A 21820-nucleotide genomic window follows, 5' to 3' on the forward strand; every position below is an offset into this window, starting at 1 on the left:
CCATGCGGCGCGCGGCCTGTTCGCCATGGCGACTCTCTACGGTTACCGTCGGCGAAGGGCTGCTCTGATTAATGACGGGAGGGAAAGCAAACATTACATTTTTTTTTTTTTTTTCACCCCGAGGATGCCAAGAGCTAATGTAAACCCTTCTGAATACCCTTAATCCTTAATGACTTGCAGCTTTCTAAACCTCCGCCTTTCGGCTCTGCTCAATGGCAGGGCGTTTGAATGGCTCCTAATATGAGCAAATGCTCTTTATTAACCCTTCCCAAGCCAACCTGCCCCCCCCCCCCCCCCCCCCCCCGGTAAGGCCAAACATAACCAAAAGAGAGCGGGGTGTTTATACACACCACGCAGCACACGGGACGGAGGGCGTCGGGTTCCAGCAGCGCACTTTGAGCGTAGATGAGCCAGAACGCGTGCGGCGGGGATCTCTCTGTTAAACGACGCGGTCTGACACCAGGACCCAGAGACACTAATTCAGCCATCTCTGGAATTCAGCCATCTTAGGAATGCTTTCTTTAATTTTGTTAACAAAAAAAATCTGTTTTTATTGGCTGACGGTTTTCTGCTTTTGACTTTCAGATGGATTTTTATTTTTTTTTTTTTAAAGGCAAAAAAAAAAAAATGTTTTGAGGGTAAAAAGACACTTTAAAGGTTTAGTATGTGTGAGCGAGTGCGTGCGTGCGTGCGTGTGTGTGTGCATGTGCGTGTGTGTGTGCGTGTATGCATGTGTGAGTGTGTGTGTGTGTGGTCTGAGATATCGACACTATGTTTACATCTTTATAGTAAGTGAATGAATGAGCTGTGGATATAGGAAGCAAACCCCCCTGTGGACAGCCTTACTGGTTGTGGTGGGCTAAATTACAGACTGCCAGCAGAATACAATATGTTATTTCTTCTGTCTGTACTCACAGTGTCAGCAGTCCAGGAGTCCCAGAGACTAAAACTCTATTCACTTTTCACCAGGAAACCTGTGTTATTCATCAAGCTCAGGACACACGGGCACCTAGGTCATGAACGTGAAAAGCGTTGAGGCAAGCAGCACTTTTAAAATGGGACATAAGCATAACTGTGATGGAGCTGCAGGTCAGTTCTGAGGACAAATGTGGGATCCTGGTCACTGTGGAGATTGTGCCTGGATAGAACACTTTTTTGTCAGCAACACACATCAAGTATGAAAGGATATGCTCAGCCATAACGTGCAGTGATCATAGTTTCCATGAAGGGTTTTAAACAGGCGCCACATTCAGATTACCGAATCACATAAAAAAATCAATTGCATTGCTGGATTACAAAACAATCTGTGGACTAATGTAGGCTCGGGTCAGATAGCATTTTTCAAATACTTCTGACTCTTTGAAAGCCATGGAAACTTTAAAACAGCTGCAGGTCCCTGAGAATCTTCCGGAAAAAAATGTTACTTAACAAAACATAAAAGACGAGTTTTGTTCTGAAAAATGAAAAAAAAAAATCACATTAAAAAAAGAAAAATGATGAAAATCATACTTCTTTGAGTTTTTACAAGTGGTTAAAATATTTAGAATACTTCACTCAGGTCTGGAACATTCTGTTTTACAGGGGAGCATGTAGAAGAAAATTCATTATAGTCTTCTGGAACAAAAAGAAATCTAAATAAATGATTAGAGAAAGATGCCCAGCCTTCAATGAAAAAGTGGTTTGCTTTCCTTGCTTGAGTCAACATGGAGCTTATTAAAACTACCTGGAGCCATGCCGGCTCTGAAGTGCCCCAATTACAGAGGGCTTCATCTTGACCGAGTCAAGCCAATTCCCCCTAATGACAGGCCATCTTACCGGCTGATTCCTGGACACAAGATTAATCAGGCCTTTAGCCATCAAAAACCGGCTGCACTTAGACCCTAATCGCTGAGCAAACTACATCATGAGGGGTTCTGTGATGTCCAAAAGTGGCTATTAGACGCACTCAGACCTAACCAATCAACCCTAGACGGCGTACTGTGAGAGCATAGCCGATGAGTGTGTAAGACGAAGATCTAGTCATCGCTCTACGACCATAATTTGTGTTTGGCTGTAGGAAGCTCTCATCATGGCAGCCCCCCCCCCCCCCACACACACACACACCCACCCAGCCCCCCTTATTTAGGGGGGGAGTAGTTTTCTCAGACTGTCACACCCAGGTTTGTCTCTGTGTCACGCTAATCCCCAGATGCTGACGCGGCTCTTTGATAGCCATGCCTGGGAAAGCCATGCACCGCCAAACTCCGACTGGCCCTGGCACGGCTTCAGATGTAAGAGCCGTGTCCGTTCTTGGCAAGCAGGGAGCCACGATGAGGTACAAGGCACGCGGTTTCCTGAACACAAACTCGCCACAAACCGTCAGGGGCGATTAACGTCTTTATCTCCCTGGGTGCACCGAACCAAGTTCCTATGAATTCAGCCGTGTAAAGGTAATGACTGCTTTTAAACTGCGGGCGAAAAACATACACCCATAAATATATATATATACATATAAATTTATTTTATTGTGTCAATTGCAGGGGTGAGACAATTGACACATTCCTCAACCATTACCGAAGGGGCCTAAAATAAAAACATGAATGGCGCTGCATACAGCTGCAACAACAGACACGTTCCGGCGAATTCCATCTCTAACGCACCAGCCCTGTCACTGCTAATTTGTTTACCATTTCAGCTCTGCAAAATGCCAAATCGTGTCTCATGAGCAAATAGTAAAACACTCTTCACACATCATATAATCTACTATGTCCACAAAACCGTTAAATCACATTTTCAAAATGCACAGTGAACAGAAGGAGTTACATTCCGACAAATAAAATCTTGTTTTCCCATTAATACTGTGCTCCATTGGCCTGTATTCTGTGTGCGTCGGCAGGTTTGTATTGTAAGAAGCTTTGTTCCAGCGCACGTCTGCCTGTCAGTGAATACACTGAGGCAGCAGAATCCTCTTGGTCTCCACACCAGCCTTCTCAGGTTGCCGCTGGAGACAACTTAGTGAGGGCGGGTGGGAGGGGACAGATGTGAGCTTGTCTAAGCGCACACTAATATGAGCGTCCTGTGGGTTCTGTGCGGAAGAGCTGAGCATGATGGGAGAACTGGGTCGTGTTAGAGCTGAACGCCACCACTGTGTGCAGAGTGGATGTCCAGTCATCTGCAAATGATCCCTTCATTTTGTTTGGACTCTTTCCTCATTCTCCATCTCTTTGTATCTCTCCTTTGTCATTATCTTTACGCCTGCCAATATTCTCTCTTTCTCTCTATTTTTATGTCTCCATGTTCTCCCCACTCGTTCTTTCTCAGTCCCCATCTCTTTGACTTTTTCCTTTGTCATTATGTGTACCTTTATTCTTGCCAATACTCTGTCTCTTTCTCTCTCTCTCTCTGATTCCCACCCCCTGACCTCACTGTGAGTCAGAGCACGTCTGGCAGGTAAACAGCACTCACCTTGGCAGGTCTTGCCGTCCTCCTTGAGCTCCTGGCCGTTGGGACACTTGCAGTAAAAGCTCCCGATGGTGTTGCAGCACAGAGCTTCACAGCCCCCGTTAGTCTCCTCACACTCGTTCACATCTACAGGAAGAAAGCAGGGATAGAGCTCACCGACACAGCCACTGACTTTATAGTTCAGACACAGAGCTCACTGACACAACCACTGACATCACAGCTCAAAGAGCTCACTGACACAACCACTGACTCTACAGCTCACAGAGCTCACTCACACAATCACTGACATCACAGCTCACAGAGCTCACTGACACAGTCACTGACTCTACAGCTCACAGAGCTCACTGACCCAACCACAGACAACCCAGGTCAGTCACAGAGCTCACTGACACAACCACAGACAACCCAGGTCAGTCACAGAGCTCCCTGACACAACCACAGACAACCTGGGTCAGTCACAGAGCTCACTGACACAACCACAGACAACCTGGGTCAGTCACAGAGCTCACTGACACAACCACTGACAACCCGGGTCAGTCACAGAGCTCACTGACACAACCACAGACAACCCGGGTCAGTCACAGAGCTCACTGACACAACCACTGACAACCCGGGTCAGTCACAGAGCTCACTGACACAACCACAGACAACCCGGGTCAGTCACAGAGCTCACTGACACAACCACTGACAACCTGGGTCAGTCACAGAGCTCACTGACACAACCACAGACAACCTGGGTCAGTCACAGAGCTCACTGACACAACCACAGACAACCTGGGTCAGTCACAGAGCTCACTGACACAACCACAGACAACCCGGGTCTGTCACAGAGCTCACTGACACAGCGATTGACTTTACATTTCGTACAGTACCAAAATGCAAAACAGGTATCATTCACATTAGACTTAACTGGAAAATAAAGTGCACAATTTAAGATTTCCAAGTTTCCTTTGGAACTGTAATGTGAAAACAGGGATGAAAACCATTGATGTCTAAAAGGTGAAAAAAAGACATCACAGGCAGGGAACCAATACTGAAAGGGATGAGAGATTGGTTTCAGCAGAACCATGCAAAGGAAAAATGGCAGTGCTAGGTATTGTCAGAATGAATTCGACTCAGGTAGTAACTTTCATGAACATTTTTAGACCTTGGCTGGAAAAATGCTGCCCTACTAAGTTTGGAGAATGGCTTCAGTGGCCATGGAAACCACAGCAATAAAAAAACACAACCTCTAGGCTTCATTCTCTGGCATTCCAACTCCACCTTAAAAATAAAACGTTGACAGTTTAGTAGCCAGGCAGGGGCCTTTAACATTCCAATATCAGAAGCAATATTCAGCTTTCATAATTGGAGGCCATCATTGGCAGCCATCATTGCCAGTCAGGCAGAAGATCATATACAATAAAAGTGAGACAGAGAGAGAGAGAGTGAGAGAGAGAGAGACAGAGAGAGAGAGAGAGTGAGAGAGAGAGAGAAGAAGGTCAAAACAGCAAGTTTACATTCACACAAAGCACATATATGACCCTTCATTCTCAGACCAGAGAGAGAAATCTTACAACAACAAATGACAGGTAATTCAGGCCAATGCTAAAAATATTATCAGGGAATGTATGGATCAGCAACTTGAAGACGAGAGAGGGGACACCAAGACCCTGTTAACAGTGTCCGCTTCCTGCCAAACCTTAAAGAATATGAACTACAACACCCAACAGCTTAAACCACGTACTAATACCCATGTCCCCCCAAATGTCCCAGCAGAAATGGTGACTTGCCCAGATATCTCCCTGCTGAGCTGGACGGCCCGTTTGGATTCATTAAAAGCAGCTACTCGGTGGTCTGCTCAGTGTGGTCTACTGTATAATAGATGGCCTAAAGGACTCCTCTACTGGCAGGCAGCAAGGAACCATTTATGTCAGAGTAAGACCTGACAAATTATGGAGCACATTTTAATTGTATCATTTTGTCATTGCCCTTTTTATTTATCGCTGCATGTACACCAAGTTGTACACCACGTGCAATAAATTCTATATTTATAAGGACAAAATCACAGTTATATCTTAAATGAAACAGACATAATTTGGTCATTTGTTCGACATTTCCACTGTTTTGAGACACTGAAAACGTATCCAGTGACATTTGGGTTTTTATTTTTCAGGATAAATCATCTCTTGTCTTGTACGGGGGAAAGGCAGCGGCGGAACACGGGTGTTTATGATTTGGACGCGGGTGAGACTTTGAGCCTGCGGCGATGTGGCAGCGAGCCGCTCGCAGCATTCCTCCTCGGCTGAGCCCTTCATCTCGCCGGTTTTGGGACCGCAGCCCCGAGGACTAACTACAGAGGAAGGCTTCGCAGCACTGGCTTCACTGAGCTCTTGAACACGGTTTAGAGAGAGCGCGGAAAACCTCTGGAATGTTCCGGAAAGCAAACAAACAAAGAGGACTGAACTGCATTTGCTTAGCATTCCGCTCGTTCAGACCCACACGGCACATTTCCGCCCTAGTTCAGAGATCAAAATAAGCTCAAAGCTTTGGATTCCAGTGAGCTCCTGGCTAACATGTCCTCGAATTATTCTTTTAATTTTGCTGGTTACAAAAAGAATGCATCCAATACATGAGCGGGATCCCACTGATTTGGGTTGGCACTACGGGGCGCATTCAAGGTTACCGAAACAAGTTCAGTTTCCAAGCAGTAAGAAGTCTGCAACCCTCTCAAAGCCTCCATCTACAGGCACAAACTATTGCTTCTCACAAGGCAGAGTCATCGTCTAATGTTCTGCTAACAGGATATGTCCACAAGGCTGAGGAAAGGCAGGGTGCAGCAGTGGAACTGTGCCTTTAATGAGGTGTGATACAAATTTGTGAGTTTCATTCCCAGGTGAGGCATTGGCGTAAGGTACATAAACAGGACTGGCTCTATGAAACTAAGAACTGTTGAAGGTGAAGGGCATAGGGAGCATAGAATGTAGGTTATAGGGCATAAAACATAGGGCATAGGATGTAGGGTATAGTGTGTAGGGCACAGGTTATTGGGTATAAGGTGTAGAGCTTAGGGTGTAGGGAGTAGGGCATAGAGTTTAGGGCATAGGCCATAGGGTATAGTGAATAGGATGTATGGGATAGGGTGTAGGGCAGAGGGGACAGGGCATAGAGCTTAGGACGAAGGGAGTAGAGTATAGGGCAATACCACCATTTACAGTCAGACACTATTGTTTCTCAGAAGGGCGAGTCATTCTCCAGTGTTCTGCTAACAGGACGTGAGGCTGAGAGAAGGCAGTGTGAAGCATTGGTACAGTACAGTGCTTTAACGTGGCGCCTGTGTGCTTCTTTCCCCAGGTGACTGTGATCCAGGTTCAGTGCAGCAGCAGCAGCAGCAGCAGCGCTTCCCTGGCCGGACGCGCTGCCCCAACACATGGAGCGCAGGGTGTTTTTCTTGGTAGATAAACGCCAGCGCAGCGCAGCACCGAGGGTCTGGCACGCACAGACGCCCCCGGAGAGCCGCGGCGTCGGCACTGGATTCGATCGGGATGGTCGCCGCGCGCTACCGACTCGGAACAGAATGTACTGCGGAGCGGCGGCCAAGGAATCCAAAAATAAACTCCGGCGGACCCCGTCGGGGGAAATGAGAGCCGTGTGTGCTTAACCTCCGAGGCACGGCACGCTCCAGATCGCTGGATGGCAACAGCGGTGTCCAGGTAAGCAGAGCCCCGAGCTCTCCGGCGGGGAGCACAAACACGCACACGGCTCTCCTCTCTAAGATCACAGTTCTGTTTGTGCAACTCTGTTCAGCCAAAGCCACTGGTTTGATTACCATCACATATTTCCCCCTGGCCAATGAAATCACGGCTGTCCCCCCAAAGCCGATTATGACGACACAATAGATCTACAATATCACCCACCCGCTATGGAGAACACATGAGTGGTTCATCATAGAGCTGCTGTGATTGTGAATGTTTTCTTTCATTCCCTGAAATCATGAATGACCTTCCAGGGCACAGGTATCAGAATCTAGTCCTGGTGGGACACAGTGTCTAACTTATGTATTTTGCAGAGTTTATAATAGAGGCAGAGGTGTCCAAATGAGGCAGCAGAAGTCTTTAGTCCGTCCATTAAGGAATTGTGCCCAATAACAGCTAAACGAATGCCCACCTTCATCAACTAATGAGAAACTTGAGCATATTTGTTCCCAAGCATTTCGCCATTAAAGTCATGTAAAAGACCTGCCTAAATACCATTTAAACAGCACCACCCCCCCCCCCCCCCCCCCCACTGGTCGTCTAATGACATTCTAGCATGCAGAGTATTGATGAATACCCCCCCCCCCCCATCCCACACAAGTCACACCTCTAGAACTGTGGCACTGGATAAATTTCATATGATATCACATCCGATTTTCCTGACTAATAGGTCGCTGGTTCAAACAGCGGAATGTGATATCATGTGTTGGGGTGTTTAGTGTGCAGTAAAATGTACTAATACTGACATTAGCGCTCAGGCGAGCTAACGAGGAAAGACCGCAAAGCACGCAGACGGCGATTAAAGGCAGCTGTTAAATAAATTGCTCCCTGCAAAAAATTCTCAGCGTTGCTCTGCGTGCCGCAGTTCAGTACGGCACTGGGACTACAAGGAACTTCATTTAGACCTAAAATAAACACAAGGCAACGCAGCCTAATTCATCACAGGAGAAGTCCTGGAAGCTGCCCGAACGCTCGGGTCATTTAAATACAGTAGGGCTTTGTTTGAGAAACATAATTCCGCGCCATAATCTCTGGCATCAGAGCAAAGGACAAATCCAACTGTTGACTTGATTTATAGACAGAAACAAGCAGGAAGTACACACAACTGCGAATTATAAATGATTTGTGTTTCACGTGCAAGGAGGTCAATCAACAGCCGTCACGCCCAAAAAGAATGACAGAGCAAATCTTTTGTGCCCATTGAAATTGACAAATGCAAGCACATAATGTTCCGCACATACAGTACCAGGCTCCACAGCGGCAAACAAGGATGGCAAAGCATTCCTCTTCATTTAATCAGGCGTTGACCCAAAATTTCCAACCTCAGCCTCTCAAACTGGTTAATAATTGCCCGCTTCTCCACCTCAGCTGATGGGTGGTGAGCATTTTGATGCCAAACAACTAGTACAATCAGCTGGGTGCGTTGGGTACACTGGTAGTTCTTCAGGTGAACTTGCCTTCCTTTTTACGATAGAGCACTTTGGGATTGTGAAAGATGCTAAGCAAATGTAATTCATTACCGTGGCAACTGGCCTTTTGAATTGGAGATAGGGAGGAGGGCGGGGGGGGGGGGAAGGTCACTGGGGGTTAGCCGGTTAGAACAGTAAACTGTGGGCTGTGGAAGACATTTCCTGCCTGCTGCTGAGGCGTGAAACTGCAGTCAGCTGTGGCGAGTTAGCACAACTGGGCCCACAGACCAGTGCTCTGGGCTGCCTGGGGGTCAGGGGGTATCGACTCCACTGTAGTGACACGGAAACAGCATCCAGGGGGGATTTCAGTTCTCATCGCCTCCTATCACCAGCCAGACAAGTACCAGGCTGGAGCTCGAAGCATTATCAACATGAGACAGAAATCACAAGCATGGAGCGCTCAGCATCATCAACACGAGACACAAAGCACAAGCCTGGAGCTCTCAGCATCATCAACACAAGACACAAAGCACAAGGCTGGAGCTCTCAGCATCATCAACACGAGACACAAAGCACAAGGCTGGAGCTCTCAGCATCATCAACACAAGACACAAATCACAAGGGTGAGCTCAAGCGCTGGAATGATAGGCCCTCTGGGCAAGATTCCGTTCCAGAACATCACACTTGCTGTCAGCAACTGTACATGTCATCAAGGATTTAGTATTAATGGACAAATACGGACATATATTACTTTACAATTAATGGCCATTGATATGGCTTTTGTCAGACAGCATGTTTTCCATTGGTCCTAGAGGTTTTGTTCCGTTTTGCTTGCTGTGATTTTCCCACATGGCTACAAAAAACCAGACAAGCGCAATTTATCAATATTACTTGTTTTTTTTTGTTGTCGTTTTTTTTATCAGGGTGATGGAAAATGAGCAGATTTTACAAGCGGTTTTATAAGGTTAGGCTTGTTTAAGTTTTGCGTGTGGGTTTAAGGGTTAGACTTCATGGCTGAACTGAAAACAACACTGTGGGGAGCGATATTAGAGACCTCAGTCGAGACTTGTGTTGGCTTTGGGGCGATTCCAAATCGGGCTAACGCTCCATACGTGAGATTAATGTGATAGAGAGGGTCCAGCGTCAGTTCTCTCCCGGCTTTGTTGGAATTCACATCTGATAAATGAAAGGGGTCTGGAAACACTCCCACAAACCTGGGAGGAAGAGTTAATGTGAAACAGGGATAGTCGCTTGTTGTGCCACTGAATGTGATGGGCTTGGGGTTAAGTCGAGCCTGGTAAAGACATCACAAACACTGAGGAGGGTGGGGTTTGGGGCTGGGGGGACAGGGATTGGGATGACACTGCTCAACCATAAGGCTAGGCCTCCCAAGGACCACATAAATAACCAAGCTTCCCAAAAAAACCAGCGGAAGTGCTGGAACAGCCAACGAGGAAAGAAGTATATATCCTGGAAATACTCATTCCCTGTCCAAAACCCAATTTCTCCCAAACTTAACCCCACCTGCCCCCTCAAAGCCACTCCACCGAGCTATCTGTTTCCATTCATCCATCATGCCGCGTTCCAGATGTTCTCCACAACTCCTTCAGAAGTTCAGCTAACCCTTGTGCAAATTACACCAGGAATCTCCTTGGGCTACAAAAACAGGATTTGCTGTACGGTGGGCTCCGATTACAGTGACCACCAGAGGGCAGCATCTTTAAAGTACAGTAACGTGTGTTTACGTGTAAAAGAGGCAGGAAATAATTACATCTATATCTAGGAAATACAATCAAGAGTAATGCAGGTAGACTCAAAGATATAATGGCAATATCATAAGGAAACAGCGTTTTTATGCAGCTGTTAGCCCTGTTAATCTTGCTTACTCATGACACCTCTTAGTAAAGGGGGGGGGGGGCATCCTACAAATAGTAAACCCCACAGTTCAAAGTTCAGAGAAGTACCTTGGTGTTGTTTCTTTGCCCCTCTCTCTCTCTCTCACTCTCTCTTTCTCTCTCTCTGTCACTCTTGCACTCTCACTCTCTCTCTCGCTCTGGAGAAGAATGTCAGCCGGACAGCATGTTGGGAACATTGGAGAAAGTGTGGTGATGTATCTGTGAGCCCCTGACAGAAGAGAACTCACACAGCGCTGGGGGGTTGTGAGAGCTGGAGGTTCTAAACCATGTGCCACTGGCATGGAATGATGTGGTCCCTGGGGGCTATGAGGGGTCGGGGGGTGGGGGGGGGGGTAAGAGCAGGTGCAGGACAATAAATGAGTTCTCCTTCTGAAACGTCCCAGTGGAGGGACGCAGGAAGAAATGGTGCCCCCTGCCCCCCTCCCGGCATGTCCGCTGGTCTGTGAGGGGGGTGTGGGGGGTGATGGTGTGTGTGTTCTGAGGTATGTGCAGTGTAGTTAAAGCCTGTCACATAGGAAGTCTCAGCACAGCAATCCTCTCCTCTGTTCTTTTGTTTGCCTCGAAGGAAAAAGAAAACGTACATGTCTGTGGACCAGGGTTCTAGGCCAGGAAAGGAGACACTCAGAACTCTGCTGAAGCAACAAAATCCCAGATCTTCCGCTCAGCATTCAAACATCCCTGCAGACGCCCTTCACCGTCAATGTCCCCCTGGACCTGCAGCTGACCCTGTCGACCCCTGAAATCAAGAGTGGGTCGCCTGGCAGCTCGGGAACAGGCTACACCCACGCCTGACTTCGGGGGTCTGAGGCAGGACGGGACGCCCCTCGCGCCGCGCTCCGCTGACGCCACTGGTCAGCCTCGACAGGCCGCTTCCTGCTCGCCAGTCTCCCATGAAGGCACCCGGAGCACTGGTGGCTGTCACAGCGCAGCGCTGCAGCCCCCTGAGACCTCCACGTCCCCACCGAACCACATCTGAGGCATGGGACAGGACGAACGAGGGGCCCTGGCCAGGACGCCTAAGGGACAGCTCCACCAGCAGCTGTGAACAATGAAGGCCAGCTGGGGGGGTTTGGTGCAACCGGGTTTGGGGAAGTTTGTCATTCAGAGACCACCTCCCTGAGGAAACGTGGTGCATACCAAAGTTCACAAGGCAAAGTACTGTCAATTAGAATGAATTTACTGGCTGTATAAATAGCCGTGCTTGCAGTCCACTCAGTATGCATCTAATGACACACAAGGCCCAATCAGGAGCTGACTTGCCCAGATTGTGTAGTGTCATGTAACGAGTAGAGATTACCCACAATTCAATGGGAGAGAGCAACACTCCTGGAAGGCTGTTTTGGTCAGGACTGTGACTGTGACTAACTGTGGTTAGAGCTGTTAGGGAGCTGATCCACGCCAAGTTCTGGTGTGGTTACAGCATTAGGAAGCTGATCCTAGCCAAGCTCTAGCATGATCACAGTATTATAGAGCTGATCCCAGTGTGATCAAAGCGTTAGGGAGCTGATCGTAGCTCTGGTGCTCGTGTGCAGTCTGCACTCTCAACCAAACTGTTCAACAACAACACAGGCGGAGGAGTCATCAGGGATAGCCGGGAGGTAACTCAAAAGAATGGGTTTGATTCACAGCTAACGTGCGGGTTAGAAAGCAAGGCACAAGGGAGATTGATTTCCTTTCGTGGGGCTGCCTGCCTGTATCCACAAAACAGCTGGCAGTTTGGACAGGTTTCTTGAATCATTTACACACCGCACTGCAACAAAATTAATCTAAAACGAGGGTTCACGGGACAAGTTTGACATGTGCGTGTGTTACAAAACTCAAATGGAACAAAAAAAAGTCAAAGTTCACTTGTTAAATTATCAAGCATTTCTTTCTGGGCATTCTCTAATTCTATTTTTGTGCGTGTGTGTGTTAAACTGATACAAAATCCAACACTTAAATAGCTTACTTCCCTTAAAAGTGGAGTCGAGGGGGATATTAACAGAATCACCATAGGATCACCGTGTCTGGAAACAATTTAACTCAAGTTGTATATATGAACAGATAAAACTTTTTTTTTAAATAATAAACTAAATGTGATTTAGCTAACTAATATTCTTGAATAGATCTCTGTGAAACTAAATGGAATGCGTTCGGTTTTTAAATCGCTCCATGCAGAAGCTGACGTTCGCGTGGCTTATGAGTTATACGTTTTAACTTAGACTAGGATAGTGGATATGTTCTCATAAGAATTCATCTTTTGTAGTTTCTGTAAAAAAAGAAAGTCATGTTTTTTGAGCGGTGCTTTACAGTATGGTTTTGCTCTGTCAGCCCTCTGTCACAGGCTTTAAGCAGTGACTAAGAAAGAATGCTCAGAAGGTAAAATATGAGTCACTCCTGTCAGTCCAGCAGCCCCGAGTTTCACTTATAAAGGAGCTTTGTTCAGTTGTCCCAAACTCAAGGAAAACTCAATCAAGATGTAATCTGTAGGGTTATTCAAAACCTCTCTTTAAGTGGTAGTCTGATCATTCCAAACTTTCCACAAATTACTTGGAGCCCTATCGCACATCTTTAAACGCTGCTCGAAGCGATGTGATGTTTCAACTGTAATTTGGGAGTTACTCTCCTCTCTCCTGGGGATTCCTTCAACCAGTATTTTGCATCAGTCCAGTAAAGTGGTACAGTACATGGATTTTTCTAGAACATGGGCTATTATACTATTATACATCATAGTTACATTCTGAAATGATCCACACCACTGTGCACATTCCTGTTCCGCATTCTGCACTCCCTAACAGCCACCCCCAGGGTGAACTGTTAATTAATAAAGTTAGTTCATTGTAAATTAACAATTAATAAACATTAGTGACATTCTCTGTTAATTAATTGTTAATCATGTGTAAGTGTGGCAACTTAGGTTGCTGTTGACATTGTGGTGTGTTTCTGTTCTTATTTTTACCTCTTATTTAATTGTCTGTAAAGCATTTTGTGATGTATTACTTGAAAGGTTCTATATTATTATTATTATTACTGCAATATGGACTGGGATGAGAAACAGAAGCATGGGCATAAACTTTCAGAGCTGCTGCAGTGTCTTCATAAAAACTCACAATGGAGGGGCCTTCAGCCAGAATCTGTGCTCTCCTCTCCAAACTCATTCCTGTCTGTCATTCAAATACTTAAACTGACCGTGAAAGAAAGGTCTATGCTACTGCTCAGCAAGTCAGCTATGTTTTTCTTCAATTTTTCTTGTTTTTCTTGCTGTTTTTTTCTGTTTGTTGACGGAATGGCATTTGCATGCATGGGACATGACAACTGCATGCAGAGAACTGATGTTGGGGGTGTAATTCTATGGAAGAGGGGGTCCTGTTTCTCTGACCGAGATCGCTTCTCTGTGGGGCCTTACTGGGGCACACAGCTGCTGTCCTTGCCAGGAAACATTAACAAGCTGCTGATTCCTTAATAGCCCTTTATCAGAGTGGCCTGTGGAGACAGACTTCTGTCGAAATTACCCACACTGGAGCTCTGTCCTCCATTACACACCCCTGTTAGCCACCCCCAAAACCTCAAACTACCATCTCTAATCGCCAGCTAGTCCCAGAGTCCAAGGGTTAGCGATACGGCTTTGTAGCTTGTAAAAACAAGCCTTTCAATGTGGTGAGAGAGAAGACAGCTGGATTCACGGATGGTAAGAAGGGGCTTTACGGGTCAAGTTTGATGAATGTTTTGAGATGGCCTAGCTTAAGGGCATTATATATATATATACACACTCACACACACACACGCACATATTATGGTAAGTTAAAAATAACAGGTACAAACACCTGCTTGTTTAAAATCTCAGCTGTAGGGGGAGCCAAACACCACTATTCAAATCTAATTATTATGCATCTCAGTATTTCCTTTGATTACATTTAGGCTATACATATGAAGCCCAAAACAGTGCTTTAAAAGAGGATTCTGTTACCATGGTACCCTAGAAGTCCAATTCACATGATTTTACTGAAGAAGTAAAAAAAACCTCAGCGAAACACATAACGCTACAGGGACACACACACACACACACACAGGTGTTTTGTCTCACCTCTGTGTTTCACACATACATTATAGGTTAGGGTAGGGTTTACACATCATTGGCTGCAAGGCAGGCTGGTTAGCCATGTTTACCCCTGTGGGGGAGTTTGGGGATTTTCATACAGCAAAATCACTTCATATTCAAGCATAGTTATTACATTACATTTTCAGGCTTTTAAGCCAAAGGCTGTAAACCTATACTTTGCCCCTGTTTTTCTCTTCCTGTTTTCATTCTCTGCACAGGTCGTGACTGGATAGTCAGCTTCACAAGTTAGTATATCATGAGCATGTGCAGAAGAAAAACGTTTTATTTCATGAGAACTGCAGCCAGCCTCCCCCATAAAAAATGTTTTACAAACACAGAAATAGTTTTTCAGAGCATTCGCTTGCGTCTTTGGCACAGGCAAAAATCTTATCTGCATTCACTCTTCCAGAAGTCTGACACATTCCAAAGCATCTTCTCTGGACATTCTCCTGACTGCAGTTCAAAGTCGCCAGCCGTTCAGGCTAAATGGCTTTATGCTGGCCTTTGCATGTGGTTCACATGGTTTGTTTCCTTACAAGAGAGTCACGAAAATAACACAAAATATAAATATTTCTGTGAAGATAAAGTCTCCTCAAGGACAGAGCAACAGTATCAGATTCCACAAACAGCAGAAGATCCAGTAAATCCAGTCCAGTACAGATACTATAATGATGACGCTGTGATAAGCTCTAGTATACAGGACACAGTAGGCACACAAAAAACATCATATTCAATGCAAATCTATAGGCTTGCCTCAGACCCTCCCTCTGGAAAAAAAAAGCCCATACAGTTGGGTCCTTGTGGCCCCCTTGGACTTGGTCGAGAGCTGGTTTGGCTAGGGGGTGAGGCCGGGGAGGGGATTCCTGGTCACATGACCCCCGCTCTGTGTTGTGTCACGCTGATGTGATGAGGTGACAGGCCCATGACGGCAGCTCAGAGGTGCCAGCAGCCTTGGCTCTCACAGACGGAAGCGGGGCGCGGGACGCTTAGCGTGCGCCCCTGGAGCGGACGTCAGGAATGCTTCACGGGATCCAGAGCTCCAGCGTTGATAAATCACATCCTGCCCCCCCCCCTTCCTCCCACATAGCCCCCAAGCCTGCCGCCAGAGCCAGCGCTGGTCTCCTGCACACAGACGGCGGTGCTGAGTAACCCAGGCCCCCGAGCTCCAGGGTTCGAGATTAACCAGGTACACAGGGGCTCGGAGATAAGCCTCAACGCTGCCTACGGTACGCTGCCAGGTACCGGATCTGGTCTCTCTCACAGAGAAAGGGCCAGAAAAACGCTCAGTGCTCCGCCCGTCAATGAACCCCTCCCCCCAAACTCCAAGCCACGCACTCCTGTCAAGAGCAAACCCCAGGAGCACCGGCGCGGTTCCGCCTCAGCAGTCCGTGCGTTTTACGCTGCCAGCGCTAACCGCACACCAGCGCGCCACACCGGGGACAGAGCCGCGGAGAGCCGGGGCACAGAGGGATGCTGGGAGCTGAGGTCACACAGATATCCAGGAGCACAAAGCTGGGCTCTGTCTGACACAGGAGCGTTTGCGTTCAACTGAACCCTCGGTTAAGTCACCCTTGGCCGGCTTTTCAAGTAATAAATCTCGGTACAAATCAGGGCCTAATCTTGGGATCAACTGGACCGCTCGTGGAATTCCTGTTATGGTTCAGACTAGGAATGTCTCGTGACCTTAATCAGATTCAAGGTTTATTTTACGAAAACATATATTTTGCCACATTCCACCCAATAAAGCAAATTTGCCATAAAGCTGAAATGAAATGTCATGCACCTTAAAAACTATTTAATCTTACAATACGTTTTCAAGGAACACAGAATATTCAAGTGCAACTTTTACAATGACATACCTTTGTTTCTGTGTTTTTATTGGCACAAAAAACCCTCCACCATATTAATATGCAGCTGTCAAGTCATAAGATAATATTAAATTTTCGGCTTCATCAAGGCTGAGGAATAAAGACCTCGGTTGGTATGAAAACCTACACTGTCATATCTCCAAGGATCAGGGCTGAGACTGCTGTTTCCATGCATGCCATGCCACACAGTGACTGTGGCAAATAGAGCAGAGAAGTGAATTGTGGATGTGTGGGATAAGCCAGTAATACACAAAGATGTGAACACATGTGAACCAGCTCTCAACCAGACAGCAGGGGTAAATGCACCTAGTCAACGGCTCATAACACTTTATAGTGTACCTGCAATGAGCGTGTGTGCGTAGGTGTGTGTGTGTGTGTGGGTGTGTGCGTGTGTGCGTGTATGTGTGTGCGTGTGTGCATGTATAAGGGCGTGTGCATGCATGCGTGTGTGTATATATGGGTGCGTGTGTGTTTGTGTGTGTGTGGTGTGTGTAATCGTATGTGTATGTGTGGGTGGGCAGTTGAATCGAACAGTCCTCACATTCTCTAGGAGGGTAAGTACAGCGGGGGGGGGGGTCTGTTTATGACCCTGGGCCCGGTGACCACACGCGCTGCAGAACGTGTGTGTGGACAGAAAGCCATGACTGGCCAACGCAAACTGCTCCAGCATGACATAATTTATGTGCCATTACCATGACAGTTCCTTAACATCCCTGGCCCTCTGCCCCCCAAAAAACAACACCTCAGTTCTGAGTATTCAGTGGCCTCTGAATGAAACACATGTTAATGGTAACGCACATTGTCTGGAGTGATTTTCACATGAGGACCACTATAAAGTGAACTGTACTGCTATGACCTAAATACCTCTTCAATACTGTACTACACAAAGACAAGAGTAGACAATAGCGTCTCAGATGGAATGGATTATCCGTTCAAAAGATGACAAAATACATTTGAAACCCAGGTAAAGAGAAGGTATTTATTTAATTCTGACAATAGTGCTTTCATTAATTTCTTTGTGTGTGTGTGTGTGTGTGTGTGTGTACGTGTGTGTGTGCGTGCGTGTGTGTGTGCGTGCGTGCGTGCGTGTGTGTGTGTTTGATCTTAGGGCGGGAGATTAAAAACCAGCAGACGGCTCTCCAGCGCTGTGATTGGGCCACCCCAGCGGAGACCCGGTCGTGTTCTGTACTAATTTAGCAGCGTGCGAGCGAAGCGGCGGTTTACATTCTACAAGACCGCTGAGTGACTTCCTGTGATAAATACCACTGACACAGGGCCCCCAGGGGGACCACAGCAATGCTCTGACATGCCACAGTTCTGCTACATAAATAAAGGCCAAGTAAAGTCCTCAATACCATCTAGGGCTCAAACAGGCCCACCACGTCAGGGCATTAATCAAGCAAGGAGCGTTCTCCCCTCCTTTGTGTTTTTAATCTCAAAACTGGACAGTGGCTGAGTTATCTGTCCTCGGAGAACAGAACCCCTCCCTCCACTCCACCCCCGCCCCCCCCCGATAATTGGATCTGTTGCTGGCTACTGTGTTAGCCTTGGCACGGACAACTGAGGCCTCGGAAATGGATCTCAGAAACGGAAACAAACAAAGGGAGCAGTGGAGACGGAGGAGGATGGAGCCCTTACGCACACACAGTAGTGGGAGCGAGAGACCAGATGGAGAGAAAGATGAAGGACTGAAAGGAGTAGAGGAGCATGCGTTTGCAGGGGTAGCACGCTGCAGTAGCAGTAGGTTAACGCACCCAGCACTAGTGCTGGAACGTGTGGCACAGAAGTCAATGAACTCTGTTTCCAAGCATGAGGAGAGACGATTGATGGCCAGTATGGAGGTGCACCATTGAGGTGAGCCAGGTACTGTACCTGATGATCATCGAGTATAATATACAGCAGTGGGGATGGACGACAATCAATTTAGTGCTCTGTTCCCTGGATGCATGTTTCTACCCAGCAAATAAATAATGGAGTATGTGAAGGTCATCTCTCTGTGTTCCCACTGCAGTAGACCAGGCCTGTGACAGTGAACACCACACCATGTACGGAATGTGATCTTTGTCAGCTTCAAGGAAAAAGCCAGAACATTCCACACTGCCATTGCACTTTTGAGCTCAAGAGAAGGAGGACAAGATGGCTGGGCAATTAAACACAGGTAAGAGCACTCTGGGGCCCTCGTCCTCTGACCAGGCGGCAGGCGCCCCGCAAATCCCGTCCTTCTTGAGCCGCACATCGCTCTCCTCGATGAGAGAAAGGGGCCCGAGGAGGCCTCTGTGCTCCTCTGTCCCGAATTCCTGTGACACGGCCCCCGCACAAATACACACAACAGGAACATTATTCAGGAAGCGGTCCTCATATTCATCAAGGGCTCCAGGATCAGGTGACCTGATTCTTTTTTTTTTTTTTTAAAGCATTAAGCCCAGAAGGGGATTAGCAAAATGACAAATCGCGCAAGCATTTCCCCTTTTATCTCTGAAATTGTCCACCGGTTCTACACATAATTCATAGCAGCTGCTCCGCGCAGGCAGCGAACGAGACGGCCATCGGGCCACGAGGGTCCGGGAGACGGGGGATGGCTGCTCCAGCGCTAAATTAGCCCGAATGCTAAAAATATGCCACTGACAGAGCAGGTTCATCAAGCCAATCTTTTACAGTGGGATGTTTGCATGATCCACAGGCCACTGGGTAGCACTGGGGGCATGTGAAAGAACTCCGTCTGCTGGCCCTTCGTACGTAACTCATACAGCAGCAACCCGAGAAATGGAATGAGGCACCTAAGAAGATTCCGGAAGGCCGAACGATCGAGCGCTCATTTCTGTGTGCACCGTTACAAACAACAAGAGGCTCAATATGCACGAATAAAGAAATTATTTTTTCATTTGAGAATCAGGATCCCAAACGCCTGCAGCACTGAGGCATTGTCTTCCACACCTTTCTGTGATTAATCAGCAGTAACAGAGAGATATTAGTGTTTGTACTGGAACAGGCCCACGGTCCAGCGCCTGAGGCTGTATTCTCTGACCCCTGTGCAGCTGAGATGTGGCTGGGGAGTGGAAGTGGGGCTTGGGGAGGGAGAGAGGCCTATGGTTCCCATAGCCCAGTACAGGGCTGTGACTATAAACTTCTCCACCCCCTCCCCCCCCCACCACCTACCCCTCACAAAACCATTTAAATAAATAAAACTGACACTACAGGAAGGAAATCAGGGTCCCATCACTGCACAGACCTCCCGGCCTGGGACAGTGCGGTGGACAGTTTGGCGGACAGTCCATCACCCTGACATTCAAGTGTCCCGGCCCTGCCACCCCACCCCAGTTGACTTCTTGCCCCGGCCCCGGTGAATCCAAGCTCTGGCTCGCACTCGCACTGCCCTGTTTGCTAAAGGAAGTGCAATCCCATTTCCTACCCTCTGGTGTTTCAACATTCGTGCACTGCAGCTTGGTTCATGACAAGGCTGGAAAGGCAAGAACAGTTTCAGAAGCACACCCATACTTCCTTTTGTTAATATTTTAAAAAACACTAACTTTCATGCTCTAAATTTGAGTCTTGGAATGCCTTTTCCCTCTATGCAACAGCCACTGCAGACACAGAAAACCCTCGCCCTGAGGGAATCCTGTTTACACTCATATCAGGTCATGTACATGTGACAAGAAGGCTTTCATCCTGTCTACACTGCACTGGCTAGCACAATGAGAATGTGCAGTGCTGCCACCTGGCCAGCAACGACAGACAGGCACTGACAGACAGACAGAAAGGGCCACAGGATGTCTCTCCACATTCCACGGGCCGGCCGACCGACCGGACACGGGCTGGGACCGGGACCACAGACAGACGGATGACCAGAGGGATCAGCAGCTTCAGAGCTGAAACTAAAAACTTCCACATGAACGCTGAGCACCTTAAAACTCTGACCCTTTAGCTTCTTCTTCCACCTCTTTCACTCCATACAGAAAAAGACAGTAATCCCTCCTCTCATAAAGGGATATGACACGCTTGAGAAATGTTGCTGAGATCGACTCAGCTGTAGCAGATTTATTTTATAAACCTCCCAACGTACATCATTCAGAGACAACACACCCCAAAAGTACATTATAGGACCTTCCGGTAAGAATAGAAACCCATAGCAACTGAACTGTCAGTCACCAAAAGGCTTTGCGTCTGCGTAGCTTATCAACCGCAATCCTCCCGGGAATCTTATCAACCACAAACCTAACTCAGCAACAGCTGGACCAGATCCCCACTCTCCACTCCAACTTGGTAAATACATTAATCTAAACTCAGCCTTGGCTGTATTCTCTGGTGCATCAAGTGGCCCAGGTTGATCTCAGAGATACAATGAACCTAAGAACAGGAGTACATAAGAACATTCAGCCCATCTAAGCTTACTGTTATGCCTACAATGAAAGACAGATGCTTGTAATTAGCAGAGTCAACACTACATTACTGGAGGGGGGTCAAGTCAAGGGATTCCTGTGGCTAGAGAGTTTATTTATTCAAAGTCTGGAAGTTTTGCCTGTCCCATACACCTCTGCCACGCAAGGAAAGGCATCTGGAGACATTAGCAAAGCTGGCAAAGTTCCTTTCAACAGTCTCTTTTGGGTGTTTGGAAGTCTCAACCAGTATATGTTTTCCTCTCTTTAAGTGGCAAAGCATTATGATAACAAACAAGGAAAAGCAAAGTTCATTATGAAATTAGCCACTTCGGAAGCTGCAAGTGGTTCATACATCACTACGCATTGATGACTCAAGCCTTGCCAACTGTAGCCTAGGGCCCAGTCCTGAGGCACTGCTGGTGTAAACTGTAATTCCTGTTTAAGCTCCCTGATTACACACGCTCTCAGGCAGGGTCGTAGGGCTTTGCTATAATACATCTGCTAGGCCTTAGCCAAGATACTAAATCAAATCTGTCTTCATGGGTTTGGAAATTTGTTTGCTTTTATAATCTCCTCAACAGTGAATTACAGATACAGAGATTTACATTTACCCTACATGTAAAATAAACCATTTCCCTTTTTTTCTAATGCAATTTAAGTGTTTTTCCTATGTGGTATGGATTTTTTCTCCCAAAATGTTTCTTGAAAATTCCATAATAAAAAAAGTTTCCATAATAAAAAATATCTTGGACCTGGGGACAGGGATACCAAGAGAAAACAGACCATCAAACAGGAAATATAAAAAACAAACCCAATTATCACGGTTATAAAAAGGTACCAAGCTGGTGCACCCAGGCAAGGCACTTTAGCAGAGCACAGAGCAGCAGGGCCATGCCAGGCTGCCTAAATCCATAATGTCAGCCAGGGAGGAAGGGTTGCAGCAAACAGGGTTCATTTACAAGTGTTTCTGTTACGTAGTTATGGTTATGATGATGGCA

General features: G+C 47.0%; 1 protein-coding gene across 1 annotated transcript in view; it reads right to left on the bottom strand.

Annotated features, from left to right (window-relative positions):
- megf6a (multiple EGF-like-domains 6a) overlaps positions 1–21820 on the bottom strand; it is a 112424-nt gene that overhangs the window by 52919 nt on the left and 37685 nt on the right. The window contains exon 5 of the mRNA XM_035383529.1: positions 3445–3567. Coding sequence (XP_035239420.1) covers positions 3445–3567 — 123 coding nt within the window. The remainder of the gene's footprint in view (positions 1–3444; positions 3568–21820) is intronic.

The sequence above is a fragment of the Anguilla anguilla genome, chromosome 11, assembly GCF_013347855.1.
Source record: "Anguilla anguilla isolate fAngAng1 chromosome 11, fAngAng1.pri, whole genome shotgun sequence".
Lineage (NCBI taxonomy): Eukaryota > Metazoa > Chordata > Actinopteri > Anguilliformes > Anguillidae > Anguilla > Anguilla anguilla.